Source organism: Cygnus olor, chromosome 7, assembly GCF_009769625.2.
Source record: "Cygnus olor isolate bCygOlo1 chromosome 7, bCygOlo1.pri.v2, whole genome shotgun sequence".
Classification (NCBI taxonomy): Eukaryota; Metazoa; Chordata; class Aves; order Anseriformes; family Anatidae; genus Cygnus; species Cygnus olor.
Genome location: NC_049175.1, coordinates 33,178,285 through 33,192,412, shown reverse-complemented (window position 1 = coordinate 33,192,412; position 14,128 = coordinate 33,178,285). Strand labels below are relative to the sequence as shown.

The 14,128-nt window shown below is 40.5% G+C and overlaps 1 protein-coding gene across 8 annotated transcripts in view; it reads left to right on the top strand.

Annotated features, from left to right (window-relative positions):
* The first annotated feature begins 96 nt into the window (after positions 1-96).
* The window catches only part of ATE1 (arginyltransferase 1), an 86,265-nt gene continuing 72,233 nt past the window's right edge, over positions 97-14,128 (top strand). For 3 of the 8 annotated variants that reach the window (XM_040564409.1, XM_040564415.1, XM_040564416.1), the window contains exons 1-7: positions 368-565; positions 2,075-2,138; positions 3,630-3,692; positions 4,417-4,520; positions 5,493-5,765; positions 11,657-11,889; positions 13,569-13,697. In XM_040564409.1, the coding sequence (XP_040420343.1) occupies positions 463-565; positions 2,075-2,138; positions 3,630-3,692; positions 4,417-4,520; positions 5,493-5,765; positions 11,657-11,889; positions 13,569-13,697 (969 nt within the window). In that variant the 5' untranslated portion in view covers positions 368-462. Of the gene's footprint in view, positions 253-367; positions 566-799; positions 1,210-2,074; positions 2,139-3,629; positions 3,693-4,416; positions 4,521-5,492; positions 5,766-11,656; positions 11,890-13,568; positions 13,698-14,128 lie in introns of those variants that run through there. The other 5 variants (XM_040564417.1, XM_040564412.1, XM_040564414.1 and 2 more) reach the window with 5 other exon arrangements.

The window sequence follows — 14,128 nt, the reverse complement described above, 5'->3', positions numbered from 1 at the left end:
CCGCAGCGTTGCACGGGGTTGTTGTGACCGAAGTGCCGGCGGGGAGCCCCGGCCCCTTTCCCCGACCAGTCTCCGCTCCGTGCCCGCGGGGCTGCGGCCGGGCGGGGCGCTGCGGGGCGGCCGAGCCCCGCCGGGCGGAACGGGCCGGGCCGAGCCGTGCCACCATGCACAGGGCGGTGGTGGAGTACCGGGGCTGGAAGGAGGGCAGCCGCTGCGGCTACTGCGCCTCGGCGTGGGGCAAGGTGTCCGCCGGTGAGTGCCGAGCGCGGCCGCCCTCACTAAAGATGGAGGGAGGCGCCGGGCCGGCCGGGGAGAACATGGCGGGGCCGCTCCTTCCTGGCGGCTCCGCCCGCCCTCTGCCCGCACCCAAGATGGCGGCGGCGGCCGGTTCCGGGGGGCCCGGGGCGCCGTGCGGGGCTGCGGGCAGGGCGCTGCCCTGAGCCGGGCGGGCCGGCGGCGAGCATGGCGGCGGGCGGCGGCTCGCCGAGCATCGTGGAGTACTTCGGCGGGGAGGACGGCTACCGCTGCGGCTACTGCAAGAACGAGACCGGCAACCTCTCCCACGGTGCGGGCCGGCCGCGGCCCGGGCGGGCGGGCGGGGACCGAGGGGCTGCAGGCTCCGGGCGCCTCGGAGCGGGCGGAGGCGGCGGGGCCGGGGGCAGCCGCTGGGCAGCGGCCGCCGTCCTCCTCCTCCTCCTCGCCTCAGCCCTTCCCGGCCCCCGGCTCCGGAGCTGCGGCCTGCGGCGGGGCGGGCACCGGGCAGCGCCCCGAGCCTTGCCCCGGGAGCTCGTTGTGTCGGGGTGTCTGAGCGATGGCTGTTGGAGGGCGAGGTGAAGTGCGCGATTAGCGTGCTAGGAAAGTTTAAATATTCCACGTAAAGGTCAAATGAGCAGCGTGGAGGAAAAGCGAGGAGGGTATTAGTAACCAGTGAACCGCAGTATCTCGAAATTTGTGTATTGCCGTTGGAATACCAGAGGGAAAGAGTGTGTTTGTGGGGGACTTGCCTCTTGCAGCCCTGCCTTTTGGGGAAAAAATCCCTTCCGCTGATAATACAGGTTATATGAGGATATACTTGCATGGCATTGGGCTGTTTAGGAGGATGATGCTTGCTCTCCACCCTTTCCATTATCAATCTGTTGTGTTGGGTGGGAGATCCGTCATTGAAACTCCATGTACGCTGTTCTCTAGTGGGACAAGCATGGAAGAGCAGTGGTTTTATTCAACATAGAAAGCAAGCGTGCGTGAACTCTGTAGCTTCAAACTCTTACATGATGATAAAAATGCTCTAGTTTGGGATCTTTTCCTTGTACACCTTCCTTTCAGTGCCAAACGTGTCCTACGATGCTCCTTCCTCTTCCAGTGGGAAGTAGCCACATGTAACAGTTACAAGTGTTCTACGTTTTTTGAGTATCAGATTTGAGCCTGCTCGTTTAAGCTAGCTTGTATTTTAAGGCCAAAACCTCATGTTTCCAAAGTGATTTCTTCAGAGAGAGTAGCAGCTTATCCCCACGGCAAGGCTCAATGAGTTTAACGCTACGGTCAGACAAGTTTTTCTTGGGGCAGCTGAAGGGAAGGCGAAGTCTGCTTTTTCCCCTGATTTGCTGGTCCAGAGGTGGCAGCTCCCCGAGGTCTGCTCGCCCCCCAGTCACCTGCAAAGTGCTCCCTGAGAGGTCCCTGGAAAGGCGCTGGGTGAGCCTCAGCAGCTCCCCGAACAGCTCTTCTCGCCCAGCGTTTCTCACTCGGTTTAACAAAGTTAAGGAGTGCTTCTAAGTCATTTTGTTGGTGTATCTTAGGGAAAGGTAACAGGTGGAAATGTGAACTTTCCACTTTCACTTTTAGAGCGATGTATTTAATTCTATCAAAAGATTTATGTTGTTGCTGCTTTTTTTAATGTGGAACGTGGTGTTGAAATGAGTAATTTATGAGTTTCATCAATACGCCAAGTCCTTGAGAGACATCCGTTCAAAAGTTGCTATTACCTGATTAATTTTACAGTGACTTCTGTAGAACTTGTTATATTTTAATGTGTTAAAGCATAACGATGGTCAGTCAAGTGTATTACTGTTCGTTTCAGGTATGTGGGCACATTCAATGACAGTTCAAGACTACCAGGATCTCATAGATAGAGGATGGCGAAGGTAAATTTAAAAATAAAATAACATTATGCCTTTGTAGATTAACCTTAGTTTTGATTCGATTTAGAATCCAGATTTAAATTTTCAGCTTCTGAAAACAGATAACTAGCTTCCATAAAAGGTGGAAATAGAAATATTTGTCCTATGCTCTGTGACTTTTAAAGCATGACACTGTTGAACAGGGAAAAGAGGATTCTCCTTTTCCTACCTAATATAAACATGGCAATAATAAATTAGTCAAGATCATGTGGGAATTACAACTTTAATTATTAAAGGGTAAATATGTGTTTACAGCATACTGTATTTAAGGGCAATATTCCTTTAAAATATTCTTTAATTAAGCAAATACTGAGTGTTATGCTCCTTTTTTTTTTTCAGTGGTGTATGTTGTTTTAGATTACTTCTGTTCTTGGTGTTGCACTCTAAAAATGTGTGTTAAAGTCAGTCTGTCAACTTTGCATCTTATGCCCTTAAAACAGATGGAGGAGGAATTTCTGGAAGTTCAACATCATGAAAAACTTGAACGTTGAGGATTTAAGTGCCCCTAAACATAGGTTATTTTCAGAAAGTCCTAAATAGATGAATTAAAACAACTCAAACATTTCTGGTAGTGTCCTATTCCTTATTGCACAGGAAAACAAATGTCTGCTCTAATAAGGACAATTTGGTGACTTCAGGAATGTTTTTAAACATATCTGAATGTTTTTTAAACATACTGCATAAACAAATTACAGCCAAGCAGATAAACAGATCAAGAGCTGCCAATTGAAAGCAGAGCTAGGATCACGGGCATCTCTTGGCCACAGTCAACAGGCCTGAGGATTGTTCACCGGGTGCAAATTTGATAAAAGACCTTTTTCTTTGCCTTCCGTTGTAATGTTAGGATCCCTGGAAACTTTACTGCTGAATATATTTGGGATCTTCTATTTCACACTCCTTTCTGATGGGAATCCGATCAATTTTGAAACTTCATGTTTTCAGGGGAGATTTTTTTTTCTCTCCTATTCTAAAGGAGTCTTTTGACCACAAGAAATACTACTTCTCTTCTTCCTAACATCTGTTTTTAGGGATATGTGTATTGGTATTTTGTTATCAGTATTGGAGTTTATGTTGGAGCTCTAACAAGGAGCAGAAATAAAAGAATGTAACGTGCAGGGGTAGCTCTTGTCACATTCTTCCCAGTTAGCTTCTGGGAAAGAGTCTGGACTTTCAGGCAGGAATGCGCTGGAGAATCCAGGATATCATTTTTAATACATAAAGAGCACAGCAGACGCAACATGCTTTTCTTAGTTATGCTCTATGGTTAAGTTTTGTTAATTAATACTCGTTTATTTTAGACAGTATTCAGTATAATGGCAAAAAGCTAAAAAACTTGCTTCTTGGCTTTTGATACTCTTTACGTAAGAATTTTTTATTATTTAAACAAAATTTCTGGTTTTCCATTAATTTTGTAGTATAAACAACAAGAAATCAATACATTTTTTTTTTTTTTAGAAGTGGAAAATATGTCTACAAACCTATCATGAATCAGACGTGTTGTCCTCAGTATACAATAAGGTAAGAGGCTTGGGATATAGAACTGTAACTGATGTGACTATTTAAAATGTGTCCAACCATTTGTGTTTACTGCTTTAAATACATAAAAGCAGATTAACTTTTTAAGCCTTAATGATAGTAAATGTGTTCTGTTGGGTTCGTGAACAGGCAGATCAGTGGCTCTGTGGTGTTGTCAGTGGCTCCGTAGCGCTTTATTGTCAGCAGTCTGCCAAGCGTCTACCCATGCCCTTTGTGTCTGGATTGCAGTCCAAGGCAGGAATCCTGTGACTGCCCTCTTGTTCAATGGTTGCAGGTGAACCAGTATGTCTGTATCCCAAAAACACTGCCGTAGTAGCCCAAATAAGAGAGGCTATCAGTAGACTAAGTATGAATAATTCCAAAGAGGCTTTTCTGCCATTAGTAGTTAGAATCAATGCTGTGTATATAAGATGGACAAGTGAAAAATTGTAGTGTGCTACCCTCCTAGGAAAGCTTATTTTCTGCAGTGCTTCAGGTCACCTTGGCTTATTTTAGTGATTATGGTATATGTGTATATCGCTATAAAATATTATGGAGTACAAGACAACATAACTTTTATTAACTTGACTGTAAGAGTGTTGATAAAATATTCGATCACTTAATATATGGAAATTTAAGAATTAATTAGGAAATATGCATGTAGTGTAACTTTTTTCTTTGAAATCATCTTTCTCAAAATGAGTAGTCATAACTTTTTTTTTTTAAGATGCCAGGCGTTGCGTTTTCAGACTTCCAAATCTCACAAGAAAGTTCTGAAGAAAATGTTGAAATTTATTTCCAAAGGAGATGTTTCGAAAGTGGTGAGTGAAGGTAAGAAAATCTTAGTGATTGAAAAGCAAGACTGATGTTTGAAATGAGGATCAAGACTGATTGATTGAATGGCTAATACACTGGTATTTTTTTTCATGCAGGCCCCTTTAGAGAGGGCTGGCTAGGTTGTGTTTTTGCAGCATTTCGAATTGAGGGCGCTATGCTGCCTGGAGAACAAGTTGTGGTAGATGACTTGCTTTGCCACAAATTCATGGAATCACAGAATGGTTTGGGTTGGAAGGGACCTCAAAGACCATCTCGTTCCGCACCCCTGCCGTGGGCAGGAACACCTCCCACCAGCCCAGGTTGCCCAAATCCCAATTCAGCCTGGCCTTGAGCACTTCCAGGGCTGGGGCAGCCACAGCTTCTCTGGATAGCTTGTGCCAGGGCCTCACTGCCCTCATAGAATTTGCTCCTTGTTGAAGCACGTTTACTTATTTTTTGCTTAGACCAGCTTCTTTTTTTTTTTTTTTTTTTTTTTTAGTCTGAGCACATACTTAGTGGCTGGTACCATCAGATTGTTTTTACGTCTGTCATAAAAGTGATAGTCTGAAGATTACTAAGCAGGACAGTAAATGGCAGAGAACAGGAAGAACAGAGTGGGGGGAAGGAGAGTTTTTCTGGCAGGTGACTGAAAAGTCCCACTCTGTTTATCCAACACCAAACCCAGCTACCTTCTGATAGAGAACCTGTTGTATCAGTTCTGAGATGCTATAATTTCCCTCTTGTAGATTTGCAATGTGAGATTAGTGCCCATTTCAGTGTAGAAAATAAATCTATTCTCATTTATGAGTTGGTGCTAGTAATATAGGGTCATAAAGGAAGATTTCTGTTTTCAGACTACTCTAAACTTTATGTGTTGGAAAACAGTTGTAAAATTGGAAAAGAGTCAATATAGACTTTAATTGTGCAAATTTTGAGCTTCTGTTATACAGAGAGAAATTAACTCATGCAGTCTTTACTTATTTACAGAAGAGCCTATGGATTCCCATATAGAGGATGTAGTCCCGAGCGATTTTGCATATAAAAGCGAATCTCAGGTCAGCCAGACTGAACTGACTCCCTTGAATGAGGATCACGCAGAGGGAGTGGAGAATGAAGATAAGGACAACGTTGAAACGAAAGAAGAAACGAATGTGAAGAAGGTGGAGTCGGGTTCTCTTCAGATACCTGTAGATAAAGATGCAGCAGGCCCTGGAGAACCATCCCATTCTTCTAAAACTGTTCATGCACCGCCCAAGCCAGGTAGTTACAGTTCTGGTAGGAATCGGAATGTTTTCATTATTTGCATGTTGTTGAACACAATCCTTTATTTTTTGCCAATTTATGGAATTATAGTGCATTCTTTGATAGGTGCTGCATGTTACTTGTTTTCTTAGTTTTTCCTGAAAATCGCATTGATTTTCATCATACTCAGGTTTTTTAGTTTAGTTATTGAGAATATGTACCTACAGCTGACACTTTTCTCATGTTCGAAAAGCTATTTCATTTGCAGTCAAATAAGGTGATCGAATCTCATCAGATACTGGGACCTCTTTCCAGTTTGGGATACTTTTGTGTACAGAATAAGATGCACATCCAGCTTTCCCTTTCTTCTATGGGCATGTGGTGGTCAGGCGTTACGTACCTTGAGGTATGTTTGTGCAAGACTAAAAGTTGGATACGGCTCTGGCTGGTGCCGCAGCAGTGCTGGCTACTCCATTAGGGTAAGGCTTAGCGTTGTCTCTTGTGTAGCAGTGGGAAACCAGTTTAAGATCTAATAAGAATACCTTAAGTATTGTTTTAAGATTTCTTCATATCTGTAGGTTGTCTTGTTGTTATACAAATTGTGGAGTTTACACCTTGTGAATACACTCCTGGAATAACTTAAGACACTATTACGTTTTCATGTACTATTTGCCACAGACCTGAGTGGCACTGGAAATACATTCAGTATACTAAAGTGTTTTTATTTCTTAGCCTTAAAGGAAATTTATTTAGTAGAAAGCTATTCAAACATATATAGAGAGGGATACTTCTCTATAAGCAATGACATTTTCTAGTTAAGATCTTTCATCTGTTTGGGAGCCTGCCTTGTTTTATATTTTGACAAATTTTAGCTTAGAAAAGCAGTGTCCCTAGTGGATGTGAAATTACAAAAAACTGTAATAATTTCTACTTTTTTCTCGCTGTGAACTTAGTGTTACATTTCTGTAAGGAAGTACAGTAACTGTGCACTGAGTAAGGGAACCTTGATCATTTTACTTTCTGAAGCATTTCTACACTGCTAAAGCTCTCGTGCTAAAAACTGAACGTAAACGCATGTTCATTTCTAGAGTTTTGTGTGGAACTGTAGGAAATATTGATGACATTTTAAAAATAATTTCAATACAGTAATTCTAATAGCATGGTCACTTTTTTTTCCCCAAGGCGAACATTATCTCTTAGCAAGCTTTTGCATCATAATCGTAAAGATTTCCGAAATACTGCCTTTGGACTGAGTTCAGACACAAAATCTTTACCCTAAAAAAGGATAAGCTCATTGTCAGCCTGTGATCTTTTCCGCGTCATAGCTGTTAGGCACCCCTTGCTGTGGCACGAGAGCCTGGAATCTCCATCTGATGGCAGTGGTGGTAAGCTTTTCGCACGGCTTGTTGTGACAGGGTAGACTGTGTGTCACAGCTGGTGGGTAATCCTCTTCGTGCTGCGCAGAGGAGTCCTTGAGGGTCTCTGGGGAAGAAAAGGCTGGGAAGTACTGCTAATGGGATGCTCGTGCAGAGTGCTGCGGGTTGCCTCTCTTACAGCTGCTTGTGTGCCCCGTTCTTGTAGGATGTGGTAAGGGGTCAATGGATTATACCTAGAATAATTCATATTTGTTAAAATAACGTGAGCAAACACTCATTCCAATTGCATCAGGTTTTCACCAGCTTAACAAGCAATCTTGCATCTAAACAAAAAGGAAAGTTTTCCAGAAGTGCTCGGTCAGAAACCCAACAGTGCTGCATAGGATTGGTACTGTTGCAAGTTCCTGGAAAATGTGTCCAGAATTTTTAAGACTGCATTTTATTTTTTGACTTTATAAAATGCAGTCAAACTTTTATAGCCCTGCTGTGCAAATTTTCAAAACCCTCTTGTTTTTAAAATAATTAATGAAAAGCTTCACGTTATGTAACCTTAATTTTGGAAGCACCTATGTGGAACTTGACAGCAGATGGCAGTCTTGGGTAAAGATTATTGGTCTGAAAATGGCGAAGTGCTGTCTTTAGTTATGTTAGGAATAACCTTGGGTAAAACTTCAAACACTGCAAATGCAGGTAAAGGAAGTTTGAAACGTTGTTTATACTGTGTTTCAGAAAAAGGGGGTTTGCTTTAATGGAGGAGAAATAATCATTAATGTGCTGCTCTCTGTAGGGTTTAAATTAAATATAAAGGGAATAAGAAATGCATCAGAAAGCTTATTTGATATTGCCTTTTTTTATTTTTTTAGGCTAGGTGGTGTCACAGGTCAAATCTAGTTTAAAATTTTCCAGATAGAAAGATGTTTAGTTTTCTTCTTGGAAAATGTAGACTTATTCCGTAATAAGATTGTTTAATTGCATTTTTATTCCTCTATAAACAAAACAGGTCATTGTCCTATAGGAATAATGGGCTGTTTCTGCACAGTTTCAGATAGAAAAGAAGGTTTGCTTATGTCTGCACGCACGTTCATTGTTTTAAGAAGTTTTTCTAGCTAACTTACAGCTTATAGAAGATATGAGACATGAAACAGATCCCAAGGCAGATGAAGTGCTGTAACATTCTTCAAATTTATCACGGGTATTTTAAATAAACTCTTCCACTGACTGTTGTTTGCCCATGGTCAGATCCCATAATGTCTGTAATTTCCTCAGAATATTTGTCCTTTTCTGGCGAATACTTTAGTTGTACGATGAGACAAATACTCAAGAAGCATGACTGAGGTAAGGACACTGGATGTGAAATTGGCTGGTTCAGTTACAGGACGTGTGAAGAGCACAGAAGTAGCGTTAGCTCCCTTTCGGAGTCCCTGAGATGCCCTCGACGCTCCAGCTTTCGTGGAGCCTGTGTGGAACAACCCTGCTGGGGCTTTTCTGGGAGAGCCACGAAGAGCTCCCCCAGGAGCGTGCTTACAAACTGGTTTAAGAGCGCCGTTTTCAAGAGTTTTCCACGGTTAATGTAGAGAATGTCCTCGATTGAGCAACCACCAACATTGGTAAAAATGTATCCTGCAGGTCAGGGAAAGGGCGTGCGCGTAGGCGTACTGTTTGCTTTATTTCAGATTTTTCAGATTTCAGATTATTTCCAGTTCATTGTTTTTCTCCCTGTTTTGGAATGTATCTCCAAAAGAGGATCGTGGTGTTTCAGTGCAGTTGAGGCAGCGTTACCGTGGAAGTCTCGTGTATCCTGTAAGTTCTGAGCAGTGGACGCTGCACTTTGGGCAATGGTGGCTGCATATTCTGAGATCAGAATACCTTCCCCAAGTCCTGTGGACTTACAGGTCACTGAGTCTTGATCCACTGGACTGGGGGCTTCGTGCAGCCAAGTTGAGCATGTGTCGTCATAAGAAGCAATAGCAAGATGCTAAGAAATAATTTTCAGTGGCTTAGAATTCATAAGGTTGCAAGTAAAATCTGCTTCCCTTACTCCAGCTGCCATTACTGTGAGCTTGTTCTCGTAGAAATATTATATCTGCTTTCCTATATCTTTTTCTCTAGAACTCTAGAGCCTGTGCTTGGGATTTAATTAAAATAATCCCATTCATGGGAAAGAACAGATGACAGTACTTCTTTCACCATCTTGACTATAAAATAAGCTGGGGAAAAATGATAAATTAGTGTTTTTCCCTTAAATAAAATACCATTTTTTTTGGTGTAGTAGTGTTAACATAGTCACCAATACAAAGTTTCCTGACGAATACCTAGTGCGGGTTAAGCCACCGCATTCTGTATGGTACGTGCATTAAAAAGAATAGTTTACTGATGCTTGAGAATTGATCCCAATATGTTTTGACAACTTCTGTGTTGTATTGGTAAAGAAGGATGCAGGCAGTGGCTCTTGCAGGTGCCGTGAACCTAAACGCATCAGTGAGCTTTTAAAATAGCAGTGCTCTCACCATTTCCAGTTTGCAGAGGCATGCCACTGTTCACCCTTGTCCTTAGGGAAGGTTTGAAGTGGGTAGAGGAGAAGAAGGGTGTCGCTGTCGGCTAGTAAGTTACTGGTAAGAAGCAGGAGGAGAAGGAAAGAGAGCTCTAACCACAGTTTCATAGGGGTTCTGGACAAAATAATTTCCAGGCCTCTTAGAGAGTAAAGTGGGATAAGCCATAGTTAAGTCTGGGTTTGGATTATCCTTTATCTCCTATAAATATTAGCAGAGTTGGAAATGTGTCGTCTTAATGCTTCACATGAAAGCGCCTGACCAGTCAGGGTACATTCCCATCTGAAAAGGTCAGTCAGTCTTTCAGAAGTTGCTAGTGTGTCTTTTTGCAAATATATGGATTTGGGGAGAAAGCTTATGGCATAAGGAGACTACTTCAGCAGTTTGTCATAATATTTGTTACAGGTTTTGTTCTGTGCAAGATATATGATTCTGTATTTCCCTCGGTGGGAGTAGTCTTCCATTATTCCTCTCCTTTTGAAATCTTTAATATTATGGCTCTTCTTTGGCCTCCAGCTCAACTACCACTGCATGTAAAAAAATAATATTAAACACAGAATTAGAGTTACTTTTGATTACATTAACTGGCTGATAATATAAAAGTAAATTTTTCCCTCTGTATGGAACTTTCTGTATTGGCTGAGACAGCTACGTGTTGAAATTTCATTAATTCTTCCATCGCTGTTTTGAGCAGTGCAGCAGGTTCATACAGCTTTTACTCAGCTTCTGGAGCGGAGTATGATTTCAGTTACTTGCCGGTGCTACTTGGAATAGCTGATAACGGTGTACAAAGTTGAAGAAAAGGTGAAAGATGTAACTACGAGTGTTAGGAAAATTGTTTCTTGTTTCTGCAAATTTGTAGAAATCTGGATTTATGAATTTACAGCCAGTATCAATTAAAATAGTAATATGGGGGGAAATCGCTACTTGGAAATAGATTATTTGTTTGGTGGCTATCCTTTCAGTGCATTTTCTGGGTGGAATGTAGACCAGGCATCTTCTTCACATTGAAATAAGTTCATGTGGAAATAAGTTTCACATTGAAATGAGTTTTTATAGTTCTCCTAGACTCATGTCTTGACTTTTCAATCTTACGTTGCTATCCTCAGTATAAAAAAATTCCGAACCCTTTATTAAGGAATTTGGGTCAACCTACGTTTTTATTTGTGCATGTCTTTGGCTTTATATTCCTTTAAAGCTAAGTTCTTGTAGTGCCAATTACTATTGTCCATGGTGATCCTTTTGTTTTCTAGGTGTGACTTCGCTTTTAAGTAAATAGCATTTCATTAATAAAACATTATGAATGGTTAAAAATATTGGAGTAGAGTTAAACTGATAAAAGTCAATCTACTAGTAAAAACAGGTATCTGAATATTATTTTAAGAAAAGATATAAAATTACGTGGCCTTTTGCTCCTCTTTCATGACGTTAGTGGTGTTGTCTGTATTTCTGTGTACTGTGTAGGGATTCTAGGTGACAAGAAATAAATCGTTCTTCCTTTGTTTTCTGTAGGAGTCTATTGTATAGCAACTTGAGTCTCTTACACACTAGAAGAATTCTCTTTATGAATTTGGTGATGAGGTTTTGTGGTTGTGGGTTTGTTTTTGTTTTTTCCTTTCATTATTTCAAGCTGATCCTGTACCTGTTTGGATATAAGGCATCATAATACCAGGCACAAAATAGAAGCTTTTGTTTGCTTTTGAGAGAAGGAGCTGGCATAATGATTTAATGACAGACTTAGGGGGAAGTCTTTTCATACAACTTTAAATATATTCTTGATTCTGGCTTAGGGAGCTATAGAGGAAAAAGATCATTGCGACTTACTTTGGTGTTGGGTGTTGCCACTAGCTGTGAATGACCACATTATGTTCAGACCATGGTCTGCAATTATTGGTAATTTTAACCATTTCTTTTCAGTCATCATATGAGGGCCACTTGTTTGTATTAAAATGTGGTGTTTAATTCTTTGCTTGTGTCTTTGAAGGCAAAGGGGCTGATCTGAGCAAGCCGCCGTGTCGAAAAGCAAAGGACATACGGAAAGAAAGAAAACTGCAGAAACTCCTTCAGAACCAGATGGGCACACTTGAAGGCTCTCCACTTCAAGCAGGGCATCAAGCTCTCCTCTCACAAAACTCTAAGACTCCAACAAACCAACCCAAATCTATTGAAGACTTCATTTTTGTCTCTTTGCCTGATGATACACCACACAAATTAGAGGTAATGGCTCATTCACTGCTGTTGAAGGCAAATTAAAGAGAAGTCTTGTTAAGGAGTTTTTTAAACTCTGCAAATGCTTAGGTGCTTAGTGTCTGTGACTTTGCTAACTTGGCTGTAGATTAAATCTTAAAATATATGTGGTGCATCATGATATATTTGGTCCAGCTGAGTTCTGTGTAACCACAAGGGGGTGTTCTTGCACTTGCAGTCAGTTGTAGAAGACACAAGTACAGTTAACAAAATACTTGTAAATTGATTTCATACTGAGTGACTTGAAAATGAATGACTATGAATTAACTGGCTGCTGAATGATTAGAGAGATTCAATATTTAGTTTTGCAGTAATAGTTAAACTATTTTCTCTATTAAAACTTGACAAGAAAGCAGTAACTGTTCATAAAACTAAACAGATAAGAAGAGAACTCTTCTTTATAAATGTCAGTGGTACTTACTGATGTCTTTGGAAGCCGTTAAAGTAACAGTAGAAAATTTGCATAGCATCCTGGTTGCAATCAAATCTATTTGTAATATAGAGACAGTCACTTTTTGACTTCCTAACATATGTTAATCATAAACACAATATTTTCTTCTGGAAGCTGAAAAGCGTTCAGAATTTAAAAAAATTCCTTTAGCTACTGATTATCAATTGGAAATTAAATTTTAAATATCCTTTTATTACTTGAAGTGGTGATGACTTAGAAGATGCACCTTAAATAACTGACAAGAAGCCATGAAATTGATTTATTTTGCTAACACTTCCATATTTCTGATGAGCCGTATAACTGAAGTGTAATGGCCTTGTCTGAACATTTTCATTTAGAAGATGTAGGGAGAATTAAAAGAAGAATGGTTCTAGCAATGCTTTCTTAGATTCTTTGTTCTTTACTATGTCTGTCAAGTGTTTGTTTTTTTTTTTTTTTGTAGAACCAATAGTTATTTGTGAAAATGAAACCATACTGAAAATAATGTGGGTTTTGAAATGAACGTGCCCTTAAATATGCTTGAAGAGAAATGCACTGTTGCTCATGTGATAGCATACCTTTGGTCAGGGAGCAATCACTTCTACTAAAAACACAGTTTAATTTATAGATTCTTAAAATTTATTTCATTTTCTTGTGTGTAAGGGTGGTGGTGAGGAAGACACATAACTTCCTATTAAAATTAACTCATAATTGAGTATGGGAACATCGTTTCCTCTTCCTCTTTAAATTTGAAAAATATCTGGACGTCCCCTTGGGATTATGGCAATGCAAACGCGGTCTTTATCCAAAGAGCACAGATATGAGTCTTCCAAATACGTGGATCCTTCAAGTATATTTCAGTATGGTAAGAAACCTCAGGAAGAGAAAATTTGAAAATGTATAGAAAATCTCTTTAAAATGACATTCTTTATACCATTTGTTGGTATTATTTCCTGAAAACTATATGTGTAGTTCCTGTAAAGGCACTTTAGTTGATTCATAATTTGAAAACCTTGTATGTCAATCAGTGTAAACATAAAAGCCTTCAATAATCTAAGTTGAGCTGAAGAATTGGAAGGCTATTGTCTAATATTAATCGAAGTGTTAGGGTTCTTTTGCAGGAAGTCAAAATGTCTCTCTGTCATGGTGCTTGTATATGTTTAAATATATAATTATTGTGTGATATTGTAATAACAAATGTGTTTAACTTCTTCTGAAGGTGAGGGTGGTGAGATCATCTCCACCAAGTTCACAGTTCAAAGCCACATTTCAGGAGTCTTACCAGGTCTATAAACGTTACCAGATGGTTATTCACAAGGACCCACCTGATAAACCAACTATAAATCAGGTCAGAAGGCCAAATGAATTTTATGCAAAGCTCAGCTTCCCCTCCATTTTATGTGTCTTGCATAGATTCTAGGAGAAACAAACGTGGATTTTATACTCAATTTATACTGAGGGGAATGTAGAATACCGTATCAAATAAAATCAACATTCTGAAAGTGCAAACTTTTGATATCTCTTTGTGAATGCCACAAATATTTGGTGTTAATTGCAAACTGAAAAGCTTAGGAAGTTAGTTGGGTATGATATTGAGTAAGAGATGGAGGAGATGAAGCTTTTGGAGATAAATGTTGTGGGCCATATGAATACAAATTTCCTAGGAAATAAAAATGGCTGGACACATCCTGATAACTAGTCTCACTGGCTGTGGTTCGAATGCATCCCTACAGAGGAACAAGTATGAGAGGCCAACATGCGAGTGAAGGAATCATCACA